General features: G+C 34.9%; 1 protein-coding gene and 1 long non-coding RNA gene across 4 annotated transcripts in view; one reads left to right on the forward strand and one right to left on the reverse strand.

Annotated features, from left to right (window-relative positions):
* Positions 1-26579, forward strand: part of LOC147011061 (sodium- and chloride-dependent GABA transporter ine-like) — a 205902-nt gene that overhangs the window by 123522 nt on the left and 55801 nt on the right. The window contains exon 12 of the mRNA XM_085859605.1: positions 2043-2143. Coding sequence (XP_085715731.1) covers positions 2043-2143 — 101 coding nt within the window. The remainder of the gene's footprint in view (positions 1-2042; positions 2144-26579) is intronic.
* The window catches only part of LOC147011063 (uncharacterized), a 105205-nt gene continuing 78737 nt past the window's right edge, over positions 112-26579 (reverse strand). For all 3 annotated transcript variants that reach the window (XR_015052403.1, XR_015052402.1, XR_015052404.1), the window contains one exon: positions 112-460. This is a non-coding gene — a long non-coding RNA (uncharacterized LOC147011063). The remainder of the gene's footprint in view (positions 461-26579) is intronic.

The following is a 26579-nucleotide window of genomic DNA, read 5'->3' on the forward strand; positions in this document are numbered from 1 at the left end:
GTGGAATCCTATTTAACTTCTCTGGGGTTTAAACGTTCAGCTGATTCGGTTTTAAAATCCTGTATAAAATCACAGACACCGATAACCAATGTCCACAGACAAGTCTTTTCTTTTGAGAACAATTTATTTCTAATTCTAACAGAAGTAGGCTGGATTAGCTGAGGGAGGGATTGGTGTGCAGATGAGTTTGACAGGGAGATTGGTGAAATTCCGGCTGAGATGAGCTGGACACTTGGTGCGGATGGGGGAATAGATTATGTAAAAGAGAGGGGATAGTTTGAGGGAGCAAGGTAGGAGGAAACAAGGAAGATCACAATTGAGAGGGGAGGATTGTGTGAGGAGGGATATCCATAAGTTAGGGGTGGTTGGAGAGTGGAGAGAGTTCTCTGAGGATAGGAGGGAGGTGGAGGAGTATCTTGGTCAAGGCAGGGCAGAAGCTTGATGCCGTCAGACCTCACCCCTGAAAAGGGAAGAGGAGGAGAAGAATAAAAAGATGATTGGCCAAATGGCCTCCTCCTGTGCCAGAGTTAGTTGTGTATCCTCATGTAACAGTATGGAACATTATTGATTCACATACACCTTCTCTTCACAATTTTGTAACTAATTGCTGCAAAAGTTGTGCATTTTCACTTATCAGAATTTCTGTATCAAGCCTCATCAAGAAAATTTTTTCGAAACTGTCAAACTGGGAACATCAGTTAAAATTACAAGTGGCATTGCATCCAAATCGTTTCAGTGACCATCAATTTTGTTCCATTTTGTGTACGGTTATTTGATGGTTCCTTGTACCATCGCTCTCTGCCTCCCCCCCCCCCTTTCAAAAAGTAAACTTTGGAAATGTTCATTATTTCTCTAATTACATTAAATGATTATAATTACATTCTTGCATTAAATATGAATTTGAAAATTGCTGGTGTTGGGGCTCGATCCCCGATCCTCGAAATACAATGCTGTAATGAGAAGAGAGACAATCCTCAACAAGTATAATGGCCTTTCACATTGGTAATAAGGTACCTTCACACACTCACACAACACAAGATGTCAAAGACAACTTCATAATTGCTCTTTAATCATCAATCAACTTGTGCAGAAGCCGAACAGAATGCTAACACAAGTATACCACATTCTTGAGCAAAGAACACCTCATGGTTAAGCCGATAAGGGTGTGGGTCCAGAGAAGCACCGTATATGGGAGTCTTTCTCTGGTTTAAGCAATCAGCAGGGTCCCTATTATGGAACTTTTACAAGTCAACAGTATTGCAAACACAGTATATTCACTTTATCTCTTCAAGCACCAGAGAAAGGGAAGTTCACCCTCCCTCCTTAGGGTCTGTAAAATTGGGAAGAGCCTTGAAGAGCACAGTTGTGCCATGGAAATGAGGAAGTAATCTCTATGCGCTATGTCTTAAGAAAATTCAAGATTATATTTCTAATCACTAAGAAGCATCAGAACAATAATAAAACAAAGTTTAACTAAATGCAAGCAATAAACAATCTTTAATCAAAGAAGATATTAAATGTTTTCTTGTAACTGAAAGATTAATCTGAAATCTCTATCTCAGCCCTAACACTGGTACCCTGAACAAATTACACCTTTTGTTTAACATCAGGCCTGGTCAGCTGGTTCATGAAATCATTTGGCCAAAAACTTTCTCGAGCCAACAGTGGTAATAATTGGGGCCTTTGACAAAGTAGAAGTGGAACCAATGGTCATTGTCATAGCAGCCTGAAGTGTGCTAAATTCCAGAAATAAATTAAGTCTCACATATTTTGCAAGAGGTGTGAAAACAGATGCTCCAAAAGGTGAAAGAGTAAATCAAAGCCCAACAAAAAGACAAAACACAGCGTACATTGTGATCACATTAAAAAAACACAATATAGGAAACCTGTTCCCATGATTCATGCAATCACAAAACTGCTGAAACAACCTCATTTACCAAGGCCCTTCACTTTGTTTGAGTGAAAATGTTAGAATGGCTATTAAACTATTGTTCACTGAATCTTTAAATGATTTTAAAGTGGTGCTGATTTAAATGTTTCAGGTACGAAGCGACTCTGTGACAATGTGAAAGAGATGACTGGAAAGAAGCCTGGTCTGTTTCTCCAAATATGCTGGAGATTTTTAACCCCTTGCGTCCTCATGGTAACTCAACGGAGCACATTTATTTATTTCAGTCACAAAACATGAATGCCATTTCTAGAAGTTTCATCTCAAATGTTATCATTATACTTGTGGACTTATACAAATGTTATCTTCCAAAGATGGAAGATGGTTATGTTTTCACCCCTAATCTGTCTGATTTTCTAGAACTGGAATTTTAAAGCTATTCTTCACCAGTGATAGGACCAAAATCAAATATGTATGCACATATATTATATATATATATATATATATATATATATATATATATATATATATATATATATATATATATATACACAGCATATCTCAAAAAGTTGTGGATGGATTTGGAAGAAACTTGGTGGAGGGTCATTCCAGCATAACGGACATAAAATTGAGACAAAGTTTGCATCACGAATGTTGAAATTTTGAAAAGGTTGGCCATATTACAAAGAGTTTATTTATTACATATCGTAATTAGTCTCTATGGCTTTCTGATATTGGAACAAACTCCACTGTGTAGTCTACTACTAAAGCAAACATCAACATTTAAGAGGCGTAATGGACGTAATATCGAAATGGACACAACTAAAACTGGCCATAGCACAATTCTTAAATCCTGCGAAATAACCAATTTGTAGTATACCTTTCATTCACGGTAAGCAAACTAAGGATTAGTAGAATACTTTCTATATTCTAACGATACGATCTGTCTGTTGTTTGTTAAAATATTTTGAAAAGTTCACTGTAACGGACGAAACTCAGCAATGTAACGGACGTAACCCATGCGATCACATATTGGATAGTCAATGCTACGGCGCATTTTATGATATCTATACAATCTCTTACATACATTAGCGAACATTTGGTTGTCTAACAGCGTGTATAAGCCTCATTGCTTATATGCATATGCCTCGATGATGTTAATCTATAGGCACAGACAGAAATGGACCAAATATGTTGATGAGTAGTTATAGCCTGATCCTATATCAGTAATATTAATCAGAGAATACTACTTCAGATTAAAACATTCATCAAATAGCCATATTTTCGACAAAATGAAAACAGACAGAACGACTTACCGTTGGAAGACGTTGAGGCAGTTCTTTCAAGATGGCGGCCAAATCACGTGACATCATCCACGGAGTAAATATCGCATAAATTATGAAAATTCAGACCTAACTAAACACCTTCCAACAGAAATCCTTTTGAAAAATTCATTTTCAAATTTTATGCTTCATGTCCATTATTATGTGGAATTACCCTGGACAGATTGGGTGTGTGACAAAGAAGAATTGATTTGATTTTTGGTGATGATCTGGATCCAGCTCGGGAAAAGAGAATTTTTTAATTTTCAAAGTGAATCTTCACCATTGAGAAATGGGGCCAAAAATGATACATAGTATGATATTTCAAAAATGTATTGGGCAGAATATGTTCGACTGGATCAGACATTGCATGGCAAAGGTTTGCGCTGTTCCGAGTGCTATTCAAGTTTGTGATTATTTTCCTCAAATGTACACCATCTTAAGATTTTGATGCCCTCTATTTTGACAGTATTAAATGTGGGGTGAATGGTGATGGTGGGGTGAGTGGAGAGAGTGGTAAACTTGTAAAATTGAGAAGGCCATTTGACCCATCATGTCAATGCCACAACCACAAACCACAATTCCACTTACTGAAGGTCATGTTTATTATTCAACAAACTCCAAGGACAAAATATGGTTCGGGTAGCTGCACAAAATGGGCTGACACCTCAAAGGTATTATCGTCAACTATGATCTCTTATCTCTATTCTGGGTTAGATTCCCTACCCAAATATAACTGGGTAAAAAATCCCCCAACCCCCAGCAATGAATGGAGGCCCTGTGGAAGAAAACACACTCACAGGTTCTTTGAACAATTTTATTTAACAAAGTTGAATCACTTGAACATACGTATGGAGGGAGGGACACCAAAAATGGTGGAATCCTTTCTAACAAAGTGCCCAACAATTGCCACTTTTTATACGCTCAAGCAAACAATGGTGCAATGAGATGATTTGAACAAAACAAGATAACTGCTTGTTGAGGCATTAACTCAGCAAAATTCAAAAGCACAAACATCTTTCTCAAAGTCCAATACACAGCTGCTTGTGTGGCCACTTCAGCACTTTCCCAAGCCAGCTTGCTGTTTATAGGTGCTAAAAAATAATTCTAAGTGTAAAGTAAACCAAAATATAAAAGCTATTTCATCATATTACTAAATATTTCTCATCAATTTGATTAATCATTGTCAATTTTATAAAACAAAAAGAAAATGAATATTCCCAACAAAGGGCCTCTCAATTATAGCATATTACATGGGTTTTAATCAATATTGTGATATGGGCAGAATGTCTTCATTTTATCAGACCGTTTACAACTTAAGATGTTTCAGCTGAGAGGTCCAAAAATGCTTTAAGAGTACTGAAAATGTTGTAAAAGATTCCTCAACATGTTCTGCATTCCAAATATCTCCAACAAGAACCAACAACTTCAATAAGCCATAAACTTATATGGATTTAAATTAAAACAGAGTGAAAAACATTTTTAAAAATGTAAAAGAATTAATATTCGATTTCACAAAGCTCTACATTCTGTTGCAAAAGTGAATATTTCATGGATTATCTTCACAAACAAGACGAGGAGGAGATAACATCTCATCTTGCGAGCTCTGAATTTTGCAAGAACAGCTGCGTTTGCAGGAAACCCAGGCTTCACAGCTTGATAATTAAAAGCACACCATAGAAAACCAAGCAACATAACAAATTATTTTTAGCCATGTCGCGTTGCGAACGCTACTCCAAGAGAGCTCCGCAGTGTTCTTCTTCTTCTTCTTCTTCTTCTTCTTCTTCTTCTTCTTCTTCTTCTTCTTCTTCTTCTTCTTCTTCTTCTTCTTCTTCTTCTTCTTCTTCTTGTGAAGACAAAACCATTATGACGTGGCTCTTGGACACATTTGTCCTTGTTTTAATAAGATATATGTATATGTATGTATACATGGATGTATATAATATATATAAATGTATGTATGTATATATATATATATATATATATATATATATATATATATATATATATATATATATATATATATATATATATATATGAATATATGTATCGATATTAACATTTCGGCATGCCCCTTTCTTTGTTTCACCATCAGATTTTTGTTACTACATGACATGAAACAAGATTTGGCACATATACTAATGACATTATTGTCTTCCTGAAGAGCCCCCTCAAAATTTGTTTTGATGCATTTTCACAAACTCCAACAGATTCCATTCAAATTCGGTATGATTATGGCTTTTGGTCCAACTTAGGCCATTGGCTATAAATTTTTTCCATAACACTTCCGATATTCGAAAAAAATCGATAAATCGATATCCCTTATGGGATTTTCCATTCAAACCACTCAAGTTTAAGGCCTACGGGGGACGCAAGTTTCCACTTTGCCCCGGGCGCTGTTTACCTCCGCTACGCCAAGCTGTTAGGGTTTAGGTTTGGGTTAATGTTAGGGTTAGGGTTAGGGTTAGCTACCTTAACACTAACCCTAACCCTAACAGCTAACCCTAACCCTAACAGCTAACCCTAACCCTAACCCTAACCCTAATCACTAACCCTAACCCGAATCGCTAACCCCAACCCTAACCGCTAACCCTAACCGCTAACCGCTAACAGCTATTCAGGAAATTTGCAAGAAAGCCTGGGCAACACCGGGCTTTATTGCTAGCCCGAACAACGCCGGGCATTACTACTAGCATATAGATATATATATATATATATATATATATATATATATATATATATATATATATATATATATATATATATATATATATATATATCTATATGTATGTATATACATATATATCTATAAGTATGTATATACATATATATCTATATGTATATGTATATATACAGCATATATATCTATATGTATATGTATATGTATATGTATACATATACATCTCTTCTTCTTTCGGTGCTCCCGTTCGGGGTCGCCACAGCGGATCATCCATATGATCCGCATAGTGATTTGGCACATGTTTTACGCCGGATGCCCTTCCTGACGCAACCCTGGTCGCCTCTTATGACGCAGGGATATGGTACACCGATTTTAACCGGGGTATACACCGGCCCAGTATACTGGTACTCATTTCGCCGACCTCGGAAGGATGACAGGCTGAGTCAACCCCCTGGTGTATTAATTCAGTGGCCCAACGGGGCTTGAACTCAGGACCTTTTGGATCCCAAGCCGCTGCCCTAACCACTGCGCCAAAACCAGGCATATATATATGTATGTATATATATATATATATATATATATATATATATATATATATACATACATACATACATACATACATACATGTATGTGTATGTATATATATATATATATATATATATATATATATATATATATATATATATATATATATATATATACATATATATGTATAGTATAAGTTACAACATTTTTTATATATATATATATATATATATATATATATATATATATATATATATATATATATATATGTATACATATACATATATACATATATACATACATATACAAGTAGGGTGAATAAACTGATTTTGGCTCACTTTTCCCCATGTAAATAAATGGGGGATTTTCAGCGATTCATTTTTTTTCCTCCCTAAAAAGTAAACTCCCTTTTTATCCCAAGGTATATTTATTTGTCTCCCCTTTTAACCGTGGGGCACTTTTCAAATAACCAATGCAATAAGATAAAGATTTGTTCAAGTAGTAAAGTTGTAATGTGATTTGTTAAAGGTGATTCTAAAGAAATATCAGAAACATGTAAGCCAAGGGACACTCTTTTTCAAATAACCAATGCATATTGTTTAGCTCACTCATTGAACCGACAAAGATTTGTTCATTCTCAAATTCCTCAATAGTTTAATTTGCTTTGCACAATAATCCCCATCTAAAATATTTAAAAACAAAACATTTGAATCTTTATATTTTTTAAGATACACCTTTTGTGCCATTACGAAATGATGAACTTCTCTTAATGCTCTTGTTTGACCACCTCCTGAGCCACATATTATTTTGAGATTATAGTAAATTGTTTTTTCATTGTTCAAATGATAATCATCAAAGTTTTCAGTCCATTCAAGTATATTTATTTTTTTTCTTTACATCCTCTAACTTACTAGTTTTTAAATTGATTCACTTATTTGTTTTATTTACCTTTGTTTTCGTTATTTTTTCAATTAGACTTATTTGATATTTTTCACATTCATAATGTTTTCCATTTTTATACCAAGACTGAGATTTTCTCCACTGTTTCGTTTGATTAATTCTTGGTTTTACCATTTAAACATTGTGAAAAAAACACGGCGGTTGCCCTAAAAAAAACACCTCTTCTCATCGTTAAAACACAATCTATTTTATACACTCTATCATACAATATCCATATGGAACACAATCTATTCCATTATCTAAAATAAATCTCTTATCATCAAAGGCTCCTAATGCCTTTTTATTTACTTCTTCACTATATATGTTATGTTTATAACTTCTTATTGTATTCATTTTCTGAAATTCTTCTTTCTTATTCATCAAACAATTGTAATAATTTCTAAAAGTTATTGATTTCTTTATTACATATTTCTTTATTCCCTTTAACCTCTTATCAATCTGATCACCATACTTAGAAGCATATGCCTTTGCTCTCAATCCAATAAACTCACTCATTACTTTTTCACCCAACTCATCCTTAAACTTACCAATAACCTTTTCATTCTTTTTGGAAAATAACTCATTCTTCTTCCGAAAATTACTTGTATCATACACTCCAATATTTTTCTTCATAAATTTATAAACATCATCAGTTTTTATATCTAGGATAAAACTATCAGTGTCCATATACAACAATGAAACATTTTCACCATACTCTTTCTTTCAGCCATTATACAAATAATCATACATCACTATCTTTGATAAATCAAGAACTGCTGTTCCAATGTAAATTGGTTTATCCATTACAATACTTTCCTTTTCCATATGAATAGCAGAAAAGTTCTCTGAAAAAGCCTCTTCTCTCTTAAAACTTGGTTTATTTATCAATCTCGAAGCTTCTTTCCAAGATGTTGCAAATCTAATATTTTGCCTGTTTCCAACATTCTCCATTGTCTTTCAAAAGACAGCATTATTCATCAATTTATAGAATTCCCCTTCAAATTTTACCTTTGTATTTGTTCTCATATCTGTTTTGAATTTAGTATACTTTTTCATCCAAGGACTTTGTTTAAATTTTAAAACTCTGAATTTTAGCGACTCTCCATCCTTTCTTTTTCACATACAAAAGGAAGGTCTTTATGCTTCTTACGAAAATGACTCGGGTACCTCAAATCAACTACAAAATAATAACCTTCTTCTTCCTCATTCAATTTCTCTTTCGAAGAAATAACAATATTCATCAAAGCCTTTTCATAATCCTTTTCTTCCACCCACTCTAATTTACCATAAGGCAGAGATTGAGACATTGCCTATCCATACAAATTATTAGCATCAAAATACATCAAATAATTACTATCTTTTTTCACTATCATAATTTGGAGGATATTTATTATTTGCTTTAGCATATCTTTTTGAACATACTTGTGATATTCCACCTCTCTGAGACTTCTCAATCATCAAAAGCATATTTACATCACTGATTAAATCTCTATCTTTTTTTGTCATTTTCAACATTGCACTCCAAGCTAAACCAGGAGCTGTGAAATAGTGGGCAAGATCTAATCCATAACAATTTTTATTATGACAGAGTGATCTAAAAGCTTCAAACACATCAGCGAACAATAAAACATGTTTTTAGATACAAATCATCATATTCTCCAAGATTCTTTATCTTAAAAATTTTCCAAATTTCTTGTGCGTGGAAATATTCCTTATCACTTATCTCTTCTTCATAAAGGTTATTATAGAAACTTTCTTTTGAAGGAAGTTGTGTTTCTTTAAATCTCATAAATGAATCCATATAATCATAAGGATAAATTCCCTTACTTGTAAGAATTTTCTCTTTCTTTGAATTTCATTCCTTGTTTGAATTTCCTCTCCAGTTAGAATTCCCTCTTTAATCAGAATTTCATCTTTAATCAAATTTCCTCTTTAGTTAGAATTTCATTCATTGTTTGAATTTTCTTTATTATTAGAATTTCATCTTCAGTTAGAATTTCTTCATTAATTTCCTCATTAATTAGAATTTCCTCTTTCCTTTGAATTCTCTCTTTAATCTGAATTTCCTCTTTAGTTAGAATTTCCTCTTTTGGAAAGAATGAATTCAGCTTTGGAAAAGACCACGTGGAGCTTAGATTTGATGCAAGGTAGGGTAGTGGTGTTCCCATAAACTTTTAAGAATCGAGAAACCGAATATGAGTTAAAGGTTTTGTGAATATCATTTTTGAAAATGAAATATACTTTTGACTTGTGTTTGTTATGGCAAAAATATTCCCTGGTGTTTTTGAAAGTGCATTTATAAATAGATGTGTATCATAGTTGGTGCTGTTGTGAAGAAAGACTGGAATAAAAGAAGGAAATTTATAATTAAGATTACAACAGGAATGAGCGGAACCTCTATATTTACCAGTAAGATGACAATGATCCCTAACTTTAGACTCCTCAATTTCCTCCTCACAAATATGACAGTTATTGTTCTTTCTAAATTCTAATTTTTCTTCTTCGGTTCATTTCATCGTTTCATTTGTTTCTTTCATTAATTTAGTTTGTCTTATACAATCCTTTTCTAATCGTTTTACAAAGTCTTGTGAAGCTTTTTTTCCTCTATAATGTTCAAGTTTATTATACTTTCTCCAACAGATGATTTGATATAACAACAGAAACCACAAGGAATATGTTTTTGATATTTATTTGTATGTGATTCTCTTGGATTAGGAGAAGCAGTATTTATCTTTTTTAGGATACATTCAAAATCAGCGAATATCACAAATGGGTGCATGATAGATTTATTATAATCTTCAAAATAAATCTTTTCACCAGGTTTAGGCATTGTAATTACAGCTGATTTATGATTACTACAATATTTTGAATGTTGTTCTAATCGTTCTTTTGTATGAAATGAATGAAGACATCGCTTCCAAGGATATATTTTGTTTGCTGTTCTGAATACCTGAGAAGAGATGAATCTTGATAAATTATTGATGTATGTATAATGTGAATTCTTTCCAACACTAAAATATAAAAGATCAATGTGTGTTTCTTCATTTTTATAGTTGTTTGAAATTTTTAACATTTGAAATTTGTCTGTATCCGTTAATCCATAGACATTAATAGAAAGATTAATCTTTTTCTCAAATTTTGGAATATCTGTTCATGGCATTGGGAATTTCAAATCTTTTATGTCCAAAGTATTCTCATATTTCATATATTGTTTTACTCTTTCTGAATTACAATTTGGTGGATGTAAGTGAGCAAGAACAGACCAGAGAAAACATTTATCATCATTGTTCTTAATATTAACAACTGCCTTCTTTAGTTTTATTTCTTTTGGTAATTCAATATAAGAAGAAGCTTTAAGTGGGTTTGATTTTAGAATGTGTATAGCTAAAAAGATGATTTTTTAAATATTGAATCCACTTCCTACCACTGTATTATCAACATCCTCCTCTTGTCTTGATAGTTCTTCATAAACCGCACTATTCAAAAAATCTTGAAATTATGTTATAAAATGAAGATCTGTTCTCATTTTAGGAGTTTGTTCTTCATCTTGTCTTTTCATATGCATTTTCACTCCCATATAAAACTTTAAAGTTTTCATTTCTTTTAATGTCTTTTTAATAACTTTTTCAACATCAGGTTTCACTATTTCAATTGATTCAGCTATTGATGATGGACCGGGTTCTCCAAATTGAAAAATCCTTATTTTTATGTGCCCTTTAAATGCCCCATCAGTGTTTTCAATATAATAGTCTCCCTTTAGTTTTAAACTCATTTTTCTTGTGTTTTTGTGATTGAAGGTGATTCTTATCACTACTCTTCAAAACATCCTTTGAGCAGATATCACAATGTTTTCTTTTCAACTCAACATGAGATATTTGATTAAATAGATTAAATGTGTGTTTGTTGGTTCGAAGGTGTTTTTTATAATATTTATATTCGTGATTACCAACATCGCAGTACGTTGTATTCACCATATTTATAGAATAAAAATTTGCTGAAACGAAAATTTTCTTGATGAAAATTTCTTTTAATTTACTGGTGAATCTGTGCTTAAAACCATTTTATCCTCCTACTTTTTTCACTTCATAAATACAATGTTTTAAGACATAAAAGACAAGTTTTAACCAATCTCTTCATTTGTAAAAGATATTGAGAAATATGTCAAGGATATAAAATTGAACAAAGATAAATATAACAACTATTGGATCAAAATAATTATGGTGGATAAGATGAGTTCTTCAATTTCCTTCAGTGGAAGGGCTTTTAGTATACCTAGGAGAACATCAAATAAAGTATCTCTTACAAAAGTTGATCCTCTCCTTCTGGTAATACATTCAAAACGAGAAAAAGCAATGAAACAAGAAAAAGTATCAAAAAATAAAAACCTTATGGATGAAGCTTTAGAAAGAAAAGAGAAGACCAATCTGTAATATGCAAGGAGAAATTTGTACATTTTTTCAACAACCCAAAAGATGTAAATCCTGATGAAATAAATGATGTTAATATATCAGGTGAAATGGCATTTCGTTCAATAGTAGTTCAGGATAATTTTAAAATTACCTTTAATATAAAAAATGTTGCACTTGAACCTGGTAATGAAAAAAAGTATATAGATATCAATGGTAATGTTGTTTCTACTAATTAAATATGAGTCAATATTCAACTGAAGATTTTGAAGATCATCATAGTTTTAAAGATGATTCTGAAATGAACTTTAGTTTAAGTAAAGTTTTACTTTATAAATATGCAAGACTTCCCTGATTCTCCATATGACAAATTTGAGAATTGTCCTGCGTGTAATATAGTGGGATTAAACACAGAGTCAAAAGCCTATAAACAATGTATATCCTGTGATTATCTTCTAATTCATGAAAATAAAAAATATAAAAAGGAATATAATTCTTTTAGTTTTACACCAAAAATGAATTACTTTACAAGATTGATTAGAGAAATGAATGTAAAGTATGAGGGTGATAACACACCTTTCCTTACAAGGGAAGAAACTGAACGTATTAGAGAAATGTTCAAAGGATTGCTGTTATATATTATTCACGATTGTCATTTTCAGGGAAATATCAACACAAGATATTGTAAAAATAAAATAATGGATTATCTTGAAATTTAACCCGAACTTCAGATAAAATATATAGTTTCTAAAAAAGCCAATAATAAATTAAATAACCTCTTTTCCAAATATATAAATGAATTGTTTTTTACCCATTTGGGAAAATAAGATAAAATTTAACAACCATAAAAATCTCCCAAATTCATTCAGATGTCTCATAGTTGGTTCAAGCGGATGTGGAAAAACCTGCTTACTTTTGAAGATGCTCCTGACTCCCAAATTTTTAGATTATGATAATTTAATAATTTTCACAAAGTCGAGTTTTCAACCAGAGTATCAACTACTCTCACAAAGTTTTAATGCTGGTCTTCAAAAAGAAGATATAATCGGTTTATTTAAACTTCAAAAAAACCTTAATGATTATAACATTGAAGATATAATACAACTATTTTGTGATACACAGAGATGTAAAAAGAAATCAAAACCGATAACTTGTATTATTAGTGATAATACGGATGATATTCCGTCTCCCCAAAATTTGGATAAATCAAAAAAGAACCTCGTTATCTTTGATGATTGTGTTAATGAGAGAAACCAAATGGTAATGGGCAGCGACTACACAAGAGGGAGACATTCTTCTTGTAATTGTATTTATCTCAGTCAATCGGACTTTCAACTTCCTCGTCATTCCAAAAAAAACAATGCAAATACTTTTATTTTATTCAAGTTAAATTCAAAAGATATAAATAATTTTTGGAGAGATAATTGTTTGACATAATGCAGTAAAAAGAATTTGCAGATTACATGAAGCACACGACTAAAAAATATAAATGCATTGTTGTGAAACAAGATGAGATATCAAATGATATTTTCCAAAAAATAAATAAATGGATGCGAAAGAAGGAGCAAGAAGATTTAAGGAACATCAAGAGTTGGTTTCAAAAGTTGTAAAACAACAGGAAGACATAAAGAAGAAACGCAGACAGAAACTAACGGGTGAAGAAGTATTAGAAAGAAAACAAGATAAATTTTTCAAACCACTTTTAAAAAGTTCCAAAGAAAAAATTATGGATGTTTCCACAGTTCCCACAATAGAATATACTCCTAAAACTTCAAATGATAAAAGATTTCAGTCAAATGACGGAGGAAGAATTAGAGCATATAGGGGAATTGAATATGATGATGAAGGATTATTTCAACAACTGGAAGAGATTAATCACCCCCTGCTTATATTGTGAATGCTCTTCAAAACAATGAATATTTAGCGGAATCAAAAACCAATGCAGGACTCATTCCAACAGAACAACCAGCAATATTTCATCTTATTCAAGAAAAGGTATTGATATTTAATGATGAATTATGGTTCTGGAGTTCTGCTCAACCCCCTGTTAAACTAACCACCAGATTAATGTTTCTTCTCACAAAAGATGGAAGACAAAGTTCAACTGTGAGGAATGAATCAAAGTATTTTGATAAACCATTGGATGAGGAAAATAATCATGATCGAGTATATATTGCTCTGCTGAAATCTGTTGATTATAGGGTTAGTCTTTCTGGTAAACGTAGCAAGAATGAGAAGGAGAAACACATTATTTAGACTTTAAGTATCCTTGGTTCAGGTGTTAGCTTTCTTCCAAATGACCCATCGCAGTTAGTTAATAGACTTATATTGTTGTTCCGTAGTTAGAAGGCTGGAAATAACAATTGTTTTAAAGAAACATCAGCCATTTTCGACCAGTTGATGAACATGAAAATAATTAACAAATCTCATATTAAATCTCATCAAATCTCAAATCTCATCAAAGACATTTTATCTCATATTAAATAAGATGAGAAGCACAATCCTGAGTTTTAATTTCACAACAAGCGACCACACATCTTCATTCCCATACTCACTACAACTTGACCCAACCAAAGAATATGAGTCATCTTTATTGTCCATGGAAACTTATAATACCTTATTTAATATAACTGAGAAAAATGACGTTTAGTTATAATCTGGGAAGTGCAAACAAAACGATAAGTCTCACCCGGAGCAAATGAGATTTCTCAAATATCTTCCGAAATTGCTCATCTTATGAAAGAACAGGGTGATGAACCAAAAATATTGTTATACATTTTCAAAAAGATACTTCAAAATCAACGATTAAACTTTAAAATAACTACAAGGTTGATTTCACAATTGATAATTCATTTCGAGAGTTTTTGGGTTTCTCCTCAAAAAAGATTGAAACTAATGGGATGTTTTACAGTGATAATGTCATTCAAATATCCTCAGGAATAAATTCGGTTTAGATTCACTGTGATTTGATTGATGGTGCTTATAATGATGGAATAAATCACCGCAGGTTGGTCGGTGGTCAATCTGTCTTCCACCGACTCCTCTCTCGCCTTGCCCCCCCTGCTCTCTCTCTGTGATTTGTCCCCACATTTCCACATGGCGCTCAAGGTCTGCCAACAACCCCCTTCTGGTAAAACTACCAAAATCACGAATCACTGCTCATCTTCACTCTTTCATTCCTCTTTTTTCCCGCCTTTGGAATAAACTTCCTCACTCTATTCTTTCCCATTCTTCCCTCCAGGCTTTCAAAACAGCTGTTCACCACCACCTCTTATCTTCCCCCATCCAAATCCTCGATCTTTTCTACCCCCGATCATCCACCCAAGCCCACTTCCTTTAATTCCCCTGCTTTCCTTCCTGAAAGTCCCTGTAATGTCCATCTTCTCTTCGCCATGTTCCCCGTCCCATCCCCATCCCTCTCCCTTCCACAGTTCACCTAATGTGTCTGTTCCCCACTGTTTTGTCCCTTCCACTCCCGCCCCTCTTGTCTCATGCCTCCTTGCTGTGAGTTGTGTGTTAGCTCTCATACGAGCCTCGACCAAGGTATACAAAAAAAAAAAATACAATATTTTCATTCAGCGCATTGTCAACCCCAATTGGTTATAAATTCAATATGGAACCCAAAAATTTGGTTTATCTCCCTGTGTCAGGAAAAACCATACACAGAGTAAATTTTAGGATAACCGACCAAGATAATCGTATGATTACTTTTAATGGAGAAGTTATATCCATCAGAATTCACCTACGTGAAGTTTTCCAATAAATAAATACGATGATTATTGTGAGGAAACAAGAGTTGAGAAAATATAAAATAATTACAGGGGATGGGATGTTCCTTTCCCCAGACTACAACGGTAAAGGTATGTATCTTGGTAGAGGATAATATAAACGTAAGAGACAAAGGAGTGTCGGACATCAGTTTAGAGGAGGTGGGATATTTGCTACTCGAATGGGTATCGGTTCAACTATTCTTAAACATTAAGACCTAATTGTTTCAACTGCTTCTGCTGTGGGAAATGTAGCAGGTGCTGCAAAGAGCATAAAAGATGCCCAAAAGGAATCTCATAAATTACAAGCAATAAAATAAATTAAAAAAGGCAAAACTCAGTTGTCCCCCCAAGAATGACAGAAAATAAATCAAATACTTGGGTCAGGGTTTCAAAAGTTTTAACATCTTTTTTCCGAAATAAATACAAGTATGGAAGCAATTGATAGTATCTCTGATTTGGATGATACTATTATCATCTCAAACTCCAATAAAAAAGAAGATTACTTCAAGGTAAATGCAATAACTGGAACAAACTTGAATGCAAATGGTACAAAAAGTTTTGAAATAAATAATCAACAAACTTGTTTGAATCTATCCGAAAGTTTCTTGTTCTGTAAATTTGAATTCACTAAGGCTGGGAATAACACAAACGCTACACTCGTAAATCATTTCTTCTGGAAAATGTTTGATAGTGTTCGTTTGTACATTACCGGGCGTAGTGGCGTGCGCCTGTAATCCGGCTACTCGGAGGCTTGGGTTGGAGGATCGCTTGAGGACGGGGGCTCGGCACTGGGCAGGGTGTAGAGCAGCCCGGAATCATGGCGAAACCCAAATCCTGATCCCTGTGTCGTAAGAGGCGACCAGGGTTGCGTCAGGAAGGGCATCCGGCGTAAAGCCTGTGCCAAATCAGTATGCGGATCATAACGGATGATCCGCTGTGGCGACCCCTAACGGGAGCAGCCGAAAGATGAACAACAACAGTGTTTGTTTGTACATTGGAACACAAGAAGTTGAAGTGGTTGATTATGTCTCTGCTGTATCTGAAATGATGAAAGTTACACTATGTACATTCAGTGATAGAATAGGAAAGGGGGCTATCGAAGGTTTTATTCCTGATATGTCAATGGGAACAACCACAGACCCTGGATATAGTCAAAGGAAAGAAACGTATAATGATGATACAAAAGCAGTTAATAGTTTTACTGTGGCAGTTCCTCTTCAAGGTATATTTGGATTTTGTGATCAAGATAAAGTTCTGTATGGTCTTAAAATTAGATCTCAACTACAAAGGAATGATAATGAAAATAGATTACTTATTGGTTTTGGTCGTGATTTTGGTGATCAGAATAAATTTGTAATTGATGAAATGAGTTGGTATATGAGTGAATATACTCCTAATCTTAAAACAAAAGAGATGTTGAATAGAAGACTTAACACAAAGAAAGCACTCAGTGTATCATACCTCAAAAGAAGATTTCAACACGTTAAACTAAACCAAACCACTTACACGTGGAATTTGGGTGTGCTGGAAGGAAAGCCACGATATCTGTGAATCATTTTTTTTGAAAAGCCAGATTGCGATGCTGCTACTGATAAGAATAATGAATTGAGTGGTAATGCTAAGGTGAAACAACTTCGTGTTTCTCTGGATGCAACATTTTATCCACAAGATAGATTGGAAATTAATTAGGGAAAAAAATGATTATGCTGAAGCATACAAGTCTTACCAAAAGGTGTGTGAAAGTAATGAAAATAAAGAACCTATTTTGGATATGACAGCATTTAAAAGTTTGTATACAATCTATGCGTTTGACCTGAGTGCTCAAAAGGAAACTATAAAGTCTGATCAAGTGGATACTTCCCTATTCATTGAAAGAGGAGAGAGTGAAGAAGTTGATGCACATTGTTTGCTTTTGGAAGAAACAGAATTACAAATTAATACAGATAATGGTGTTATGATTCATCTCACATAACTATTTGTAAAATAAATGAGTGGCAAAGTACCAACTTGGGTATATGTTAATCAAATCAATCTTCATAAACTATCATCTTGGGTTCAAAATCAAAAGCCTTTTATGATTAACGATAATACAATTCAGAGATAAGGAGCAGTAAGAATTGATGTTTTGCTCAGAAGAGAACAGGTTAAAATCTTGAATGATACTGGCTCACTTAAAATTAAAATGACAAAACCAATGTTGAAAAAATATTCAATAAAAGAGACGAGTGGGGGATTTCTCCCATTTCTAATTCCTTTATTTGCTGGTTTAAGTGCGGTTGGAGCATTGACGGGTGGTATTTCAACCACGCTAAAAACTGCCAACGAAAGGAAGACTCAACTCCGGGCTCAAAGAGAATTGGAAAGACATCACAAAGAGTTGGAGAAACAAATTAGTGGAAGTGGTATAATTGTAGATTTTGCTGAAAAACTTGAAGGTCTGCCTGATAAAGCGAGTTTGTTAGTTGGAGATATGCTTTCTTCTATCGCACAAGCAAGTGTAAAACTAACTAAAAGGGGAAATGGATTATATAGTTCTCATAAATAAATGAGCATTGATGAGTGGTTTAAAGAATTTGGAAAGAATACAACATCAAATTTACAACTTGTCAAATATTGTAAGAAATTACAAATTCATAATGTGGTTATTTGTATGAGAGATGAATTAACAAATGTGCCTAAACATACAAAGAATATTATTATGAACTTAGAAGATAATAATAGGAACGGTTCTCATTGGGTTTGTATTTTGAATAGTCAAGACAAATATTATTTTGATAGTTTTGGTCTTCCACCACCTGTTGAAGTCATAAAATTCTTACAGAATGGTCTTTATCAAACATTTAAAGTCAAAGAATTAAATTCCAAGTGTTGTGGTCGATTATGTCTCTGTGTTATTTCAACTCAACAAAAATCAAAAATTTTGTGACATTATTTTTAATCTAATATAAATGACTTATATTGGTAAAGATGGTTCTATTTTTGGTGTATCCCAAGAACTGGATATTGATTTATCAAATTATTACACAAAGGCACAGGCTGAACGGCATAAATATAGTATAACAAAAAATATTAATATGAAAAACGCTTATAAATTAAAAAAAAATTATCCAAGCTCAACTGACGCGAATGACTTGTTGAGATTAAGCGATTTATCACAATATAAATCCTTAAATAAAACGGTCGTGTATTCCAAAGATACAGAAGTGTTGATTTTATCTCCAGGTCATACAGAATTCACAGTTCGAATTAAAATAAATTTTTTATAAACAAGGGCATATCGTTTGTACGCGAATAGAACAATGGGGGTATGATATGAATGATTTCGGGTATAATTGGTCATTTAAACTTGACATAAAAGACCTGGAACAATGAAATCAGTCTCCTAAGGGAGAATATTGTCCACTTGGTATAGAGAATGACTTTTGTGGAAGCACGATTGGTAAACAACAAATAAAAGAATTTAATAAGGGTAAATATAATAATGGTTTTGCCATAATTTATATCAGGAAAACAGAAAAAACAGCATTATATATAATAAGTACCGCAGGTTGGTCGGTGTTCTTTCTGTCTTCTACCGACTCCTCTCCAGCCTTACCCCCCTGCTCTCTCTGCGATTTGTCCCCACCACATTTCCACAGGGCGCTCAAGGTTCGCCAACAACCCCCTTCTGGTAAAACTACCAAAATCACGAATCACTGCTCATCTTTTCATTCCTCTTTCATTCACTCTTTCATTCCTATTTTTTCCCGCCTTTGGAATAAACTTCCTCACTCTATTCTTTCCCATTCTTCCCTCCAGGCTTTCAAAACAGCTGTTCACCACCACCTCTTATCTTCCCCCATCCAAATCCTCGATCTTTTCTACCCCCGATAATCCACCCAAGCCCACTTCCTTCAATTCCCCTGCTTTCCTTCCTGAAAGTCCCTGTAATGTCCATCTTCTCTTCGCCATGTTCCCCGTCCCATCCCCATCCCTCTCCCTTCCACAGTTCACCTAATGTGTCTGTTCCCCACTGTTTTTTCCCTTCCACTCCTGCCCCTCTTGTCTCATGCCTCCCTCTCATGCCTCATGATTCAAAAAAGTGTCAATTTATTTCCAAACACAAACGTGGAGGAGATATACAAAAGTTTTTATCAGAAAGTAAATTTATAACTACTGGAATACCAGGGGAATTACAACTACCGCGATATTCTTTCTGTGTTCCAGGCACAAACTTGGATAAAAGATTAGATGAGGAAGACAATCCTAAATCATGGAGTCAGCCCATCAATAGGGTTGATGAAGTGTACATGAGACACGATATTGATTATGGGAATACCACAACTTTGAAAGAAAAGCATGAAGCCAATAGAGAAATGTTGTATAATTTGTCTCTGATACAAAATCCAACCTTGAGAGAAAAAGTTGGTAGTTTCATCGTGAAGAAGATGATCAGTGCTAAATTGAAACTTGGGCTTGGAAATTCAAAAAACTCATCGGCTCGAATGATGCCATTATGACTGAAGAGCAATTAGCTGATGATTTACATAAACCAATGTTCACAAAGTTTTGTAGAAGGAAGGTTTATTCCAAGGAAGTTGATTATATCTGGTCTGCTGATTTGATTGAACTCAATAATGATAAGGGGTACAAGTATGCTTTAACCATTATTGATTTGAGGAGTTGATACGCATGGGTTGTCCCTTTAAAAAAACAAAACAGGTAATACTCTTATGATAGCCTTTCAACAGATATTTAATAAAAGTAAGAGAAAACCTAAAAAAATTATGGACTGATGAGGGTGGAGAGTTTTATTACAAAAAATTTATGAATATTCTAAAAAATAACAGCATTACATTATATAGTACCTTTGATGAAGGAAATGCCGTTGCAATTGAACGTTTTAATCGTACCTTAAAAGAGATACTATATAAAAAATTCACACAACTCGGTTCACAACAATGGTCATATTTTATTCAGCATATTGTGGATAAGTATAATGGCACGATTCACACGTCAACGAATATGAAACCATCAGAAACATTTACAAAATTAAAATATGAAAAAGAGATTAATGTCAGAAAACCTAAGTTCAAAGTTGGTGATATCGTAATAATATGTAGGTGGAAATCTCATTTTGAAAAAGGTTATACAAAGTGATGGACGAACGAACTTTTTGAAATTCTTGATGTAATAGATACGGTTCCTTGGACTTATAAGATATATGATTTAGAAGGGGACGAGATTTTAGGTTCATTTTATTTGCAGGAATTACAAAAGACAAAACTAAGCAGATAATACCCATGGGAGCAATGGGTTGGCACTTCACTCCCTCCTACTATACACCATTGTGTACACTCGAGGGCCAAGTCCAAGGTGTATAACAGTATATAATGTGTGTCAAGGGTGGACGTTCCTAGATCTATGAACCCAAAACACAGAATCCTCAACTGAATAGTCAAGGCTTAACTTTTGTTTGTTGGTGTGTGTGTGTGTGTGTGTGTGTGTGTGTGTGTGTGTGTGTGTGTGTGTGTGTGTGTGTGTGTGTGTGTGTGTGTGTGTGTGTGTGTGTGTGTGTGTGTGTGTGTGTGTGTGTTTTTCCCCCAACCCTCACATTCAAAATCTCAACCCTAACGCTCACATTCAAAATCTCAACCCTAACCCTCACATTCAAAATCTCAACCCTAACCCTCACATTAAAATCTCAACCCCAACCCTCTTTCAATATCTCAACCCCAACCCTCACATTCAAAATCTCAACCCTCACCCAACACAATGCCTTTTTTTCAATACGTATTTCAACAATATATATATTTTTGTTTTGTTTTTTCTCTTCTTCCAATTCTGTCTTTTCAGACTTTCAGGTTTGATGAAGTACAAAGGTTGAGTAAGCCTGCACTTTCTTCCCAGAACTAACAATATATTTTTTATGTTTTTTTCTCTTCTTCCAATTCTGTCTTTTAAGGCTTTCAGGTTTGATGAAGTAGAAAGGGAGTAAGAACTTTATTGATATTGCTCTCATCAAGCACCATCCAACAAAGAACTACATCGATAGGTTTAGATCCCAAAGAGTGATAGCATTTCATGTCTCCAAAATAAACCCAACTTTCCAAGTCTCCAAGGAAAACCACATTCCTGTTGAGTTTCCAAGATACGTATCACATTGTGAGTTATCAAGCCAGAACCCACATTTCAAGTCTCCAAAATAAAACCAACTTACAAAGTCTCAAAGGGATAACTCATTTTCTGATTTTTTTCAAAATTTGTGAGTCTCCAAGTTAGGCCCTATATTTATAACCATCTTGGCAGAACCCTTTTCCTGAGTCTCCAAGGTAGTTAGTTATTTAAACCATCAAGGCAGAACTCATTTACTGATCTTTTTCAAAATTTGTGAGTCTCCAATGTAAAACTTGTATTCTGGCTCATCAAGCTCGAGCTCGTTCTGTGGGTCTTGGTCGCTCATTCGGTCTTCAACCAAGCCAACAATTTTGCACCAAGTTGTAGCAAAAGCAGTATTTTCATTTCGTATTTCAGATACAATTTCCTGTGAGAGAAAATAATAATGTATTAATTAAGTGATTTAATTATTAAATGAGTCTATGCTTCAATCAAACTTTGAAAATAGGAAAATAAAATCTTACCTCAACAGATAAGAGGTTTGAATCCAGTTCATCAATGTGAAGGTTTAGTTCCATACAAGTAGTAGAACTTCAAACAAGCTCATCCCCCTCAAGGTCTATATCGTTCTGTGGGTCTTGGTCGCTCACAAGGTCTTCAACCAAGCCAACAATTTCACCCCAAGTTGTGGCAAAATCGGTATTTTCAGATGCAATTTCCTGTGAGAGAAAATAATAATGTATTAATTAAGTGATTTAATTATTAAATGAGTCTATGCTTCAATCAAACTTTGAAAATAGGAAAATAAAATCTTACCTCAACAGATAAGAGGTTTGAATGCAGTTCATCACTTGAAGGTTTAGTTCCATACAAGTAGTTGTGCTCCAAGCTCGCTCAGCACAGCACTCCATTGCCAGTAAAAAATATGTTTAAATGGAGCCTGGGCTTTTGGCTTTTATAGAGAAAGACTGTTGGGCATGGTTTCCCTGGGCAACCCCAGGCAAGCGCAGGCAACGAATGGAGAATTCAACGAATGGAGAATGGAGAAAACGAATCCACCAGAATGGAGAATTTTTTTTTCAAAATGGAGGATTCTTTGAAAATTCCCTGGGCAAGCCCAGGCAAGCCTTGTGAGAATGGAGAAATTTTTTTCAAAATGGAGGATTCTTTGAAAATTCCCTGGGCAAGCCCAGGCAAGCCTTCGTTGGGAAATTTTTCAAAACCATAACATTCTAGAATTTTTTAGTGATTTCTTTGTGAGTCAGAGATGACTGGAAATGATGTAAGAGTAGGCGGGGCTTAGTAAAAGTGGGCGTGGCCATGAAAAATGCACGTGAAAAGTGGGTGGGGCTTAGGAAATTGGGCGGGGCTTAGAAAAAATGGGAGTGGCTTATGAAAATACCTCGTGAAAAGTGGGCGGAGCTTATGAAAAGTGGGCGGGGCTTAGCAAAAATAATCTGAGGCTCAGGAGGTAGTCAGACGAGAGCATTAAAAGAAGTTTATCATTTCATAATGGCACAAAAGGGGTATCTTAAAAATATAAAATTTAAATGTTATATTTTAGATGGCGATTATTGTGCAAAGAAAATTAAACTGTTGAAGGAATTTGAGAATGAACAAATCTTTATAGGTTCAATGAGTGAGCTTAACAATATGCATTGGTTATTTGAAAAAGAGTGTCCCGAGGCTTACATGTTTCAGATATTTCTTTAGAATCACCTTTAACAAATCACATTACAACTTTGCTACTTGAACAAATCTTTATCTTATTGCATTGGTTATTTGAAAAGAGTGCCCCAAGGTTAAAAGGGGAGACAAATAAATATACCTTGGGATAAAAAGGGGGTTTATTTTTAGGGAAAAAAAATATAAATCGCTGAAAATCCCCCATTCACTAGCATGGGGAAAAGAGAGCCAGCATCAGTATATTCACCTTACTTATATATATACAGTAAGTCGTCGGCTTACGACCACGATCAGTTCCGACCGACCAGTCGTAAGTCGATTTGCTCGTAAATCGGCCAACCTTTATTTTTACCTTTATTTATAGTGTATTGGCCGATGCAAAAATTACCGTATGTATATTATACTGTATAATGATATAATAATCATCTGTAAGCCATATTTTATTAACAATTTCTTTGTTCAAGTCAAACACTGCACGACGACAGTACAATTGGTTTAATATTTGCAAAAAATACATTGGTTTAATATTTGAAATTTCTCCATTTCGTGGATGGGCCCGGTCCGTTGCATTGTTATAATTGTCGATCGCATGGGTGCAGAACCTTTCACAGCTTCATGAATCCTTTCTTTGTCTTTCAAAATCGTCAACACAGTTGAGTGTGATAACTTAAGATCACTTGCGATCACATTCACTTTCTTTCCTCCTTCATACTGTTTGATCACCTGCATTTTTGTGGCGAGATCAATGGCCTTTCTTTTCTTCTTGGCAGGTTTAGTCAGGTTCCTTGTGTAATTTCGTTGGAATTTTTTGGGGAGCAGCAAACCTATAGATTTTTGAGAAGTTTAAAAATAATTTAAATTTTAAAATGACGTTTCACATTTTTTCAACTTTTGGAAAGGTCATTTTGGGGTGAAAAACGCTTTTTTTTATTCCAATTTTAAAAAATCTGAAACAATACAAAATAACCAACTGATGATGGATTACTGTTAAATGGCTAACAATGGATTTTATAAGATAATGAAATGTTGCATTTTGACTGTCCGTTGCTATGGAAACAGCATTTTTGGAGTGGAATTACCATTTTTTAATAAAAAAAAATTTTAATTATATTTTCCATCGGATGGCCTGTTTTAATTGTTAAATATAGTGACCATGACTAACTTACACAAAAGTATTATGATTTTCAAGTAATGGAACAGTTGGTTGCCATGGAAACGTCCATGAAACATTGGTGTGTATGTTGTTCAATATCAGAAGGTTTCGGCACCTTCTGTAGTAAAACGTTTGATTTTAAGTTTTTGTAGTTTGATGTATTGTAAGTGTGATCTTATAGGGAACATAGGTGACGGCCACCTCGCGGCGCCATGCCATCGCCTCAGGTTACGGTTGCTGGGCGTGGCATGATGTCATGATGTGGCGCGGCGCACGTCCAAGCATGTGCAGCACTATGACGTCATTTTCAGTTCGCTTCATTTATTCTCGATTTATTCATGGCAGTTTACTTCAGAGCTTCGTTTCATCAAATTCGGTTTTCAACACCTTTCTTCCTTTTTTCGGTAAGTTGTGATAGCCTTTGAGGCACATGTACCTTTTTGTCATTTTATGTTCTTCTGTATGGGGTAGGATTCTGGGTGCATCCATAGAGAACTCTGGCATAGACGATGCTTGGATGGAAGCCGATGTGTACAGATCTGCAACCACAAGACAGATTCTGAAGTGCACCCATTACAAACGCTCACTTCAAGCTCACATATACTCGTATGTGGCACTCTGAAATGGCAATAGAAGAATTCTTCAAGGACAATCCGCATCTCATTAAAGTCTGCATTGTTGCAACGGATACAGTTCAAACTGCTTGTGGAGAACATGACAAAGCACTGAAAGCTGAATCAGTGCAGCAAGCCAGCAACTGTCTGCTCCAAGTCATCATCAATGAGAACTTGTTTGAGAGACTTCAGGAATGGGAGGCCAGCCGCTCAAAGAATGCCATGTTCAAGGCCATGATGAATTATCTCCACAGAGTAGAGGCAATTCTGAATTTTGTGGCAGCATCTCGGAACGCCGACTTAAACCTTCATCTTCAAGCCGGTGAAGAACTCAGCAAGATATTTTTTGCCATGGACAGAATCAAGTACAAGCGGCTCTGGCCAAGGTGCACATCTGACATGTATGCGCTTAAGACCAGCCATCCAGAGACCTGGGGGGAGCTCGAAGCAGGCAATATTTCGGTCACCAAGAATACTATCCCATTTGTATTGATCGGAGCAGATCACGCTGTTGAACATCTGAACAGGTTGCTGAAGGTTCACTCTGGTCTGATTGGCATATCAAATAATGCAAATGCCAGACAGCAATTCTTCTTGGCTGAACCTGAACGCCTGTATTGCGAGTTTAAGGGACAGTTTGGTCTGAAGGAAAGTGAGATCACTGAGCACCATAGCCTCTCTCCAAGTATCGTCAAGCGTGAACACAATGCAATTGACTGAATCAAAGCTGCCATACTTAATCATGAAAATCCATTTGAAATTGAGGGTAACCAGCTCTTCAATGTGGTCACCCATGCTTATGTGCCAGAAGAATTTGTACCGCAGATACTGAACATTGATGAAACGGGACAGAATCTCTATGAAAATTTTGTTGCTAAACGGATCAATGGTGATGTCAGCCTATGGGCGCCAGTGAAGGGAGAAGAACAGAATGTACATGTTTGGCAATACAACACCAGCAATCAAGATCAGGGACAAGACAGTAGATCTAAAAGAAACCAAGGATTTGTATGGCAGACTGATGGTACTCTCCAGATCCAGCAGGGACATTGACCAGAAGGATGCAATTGGCAACTTTGAATTCACTGTGACACCGAGGGCCCTGTTTGCACCAAACGGTAGCTTACTGTCATGCACCGACAAGTCGAAACTCATCCACAACTTGGAGAAGTTTGCCAACAAGGAACCATCTTTACCAGAAGATGAGCTTGATGCCACACACTGGAACCAGCACCCGCTGATGCTGTAATTGATGGCAGTGCAAGCAAGAAGGTCACAGTCGTGGATGGAATGGTAGTTGTCCAGAAAATGACCAAGAAATCAGCAATGGTCGTGACAGTGATGGACCTCAGTGAATGTTTCAATGATAGGGTGATGAGTCTGACCAGAGGCTTCAACCATGTAATTCTTGTTTTTGATACATACAAGCAAGATTCCCTCAAGAGCACAAGCAGAGACAAACGACGTCAAGGAAAGGCACCAGTCCAATATCAGGTCAAG

This window comes from Eptatretus burgeri, chromosome 16 (genome assembly GCF_056783735.1).
Source record: "Eptatretus burgeri isolate ZD-2024b chromosome 16, Ebu_testis_v1, whole genome shotgun sequence".
NCBI classification, from domain to species: domain Eukaryota; kingdom Metazoa; phylum Chordata; class Myxini; order Myxiniformes; family Myxinidae; genus Eptatretus; species Eptatretus burgeri.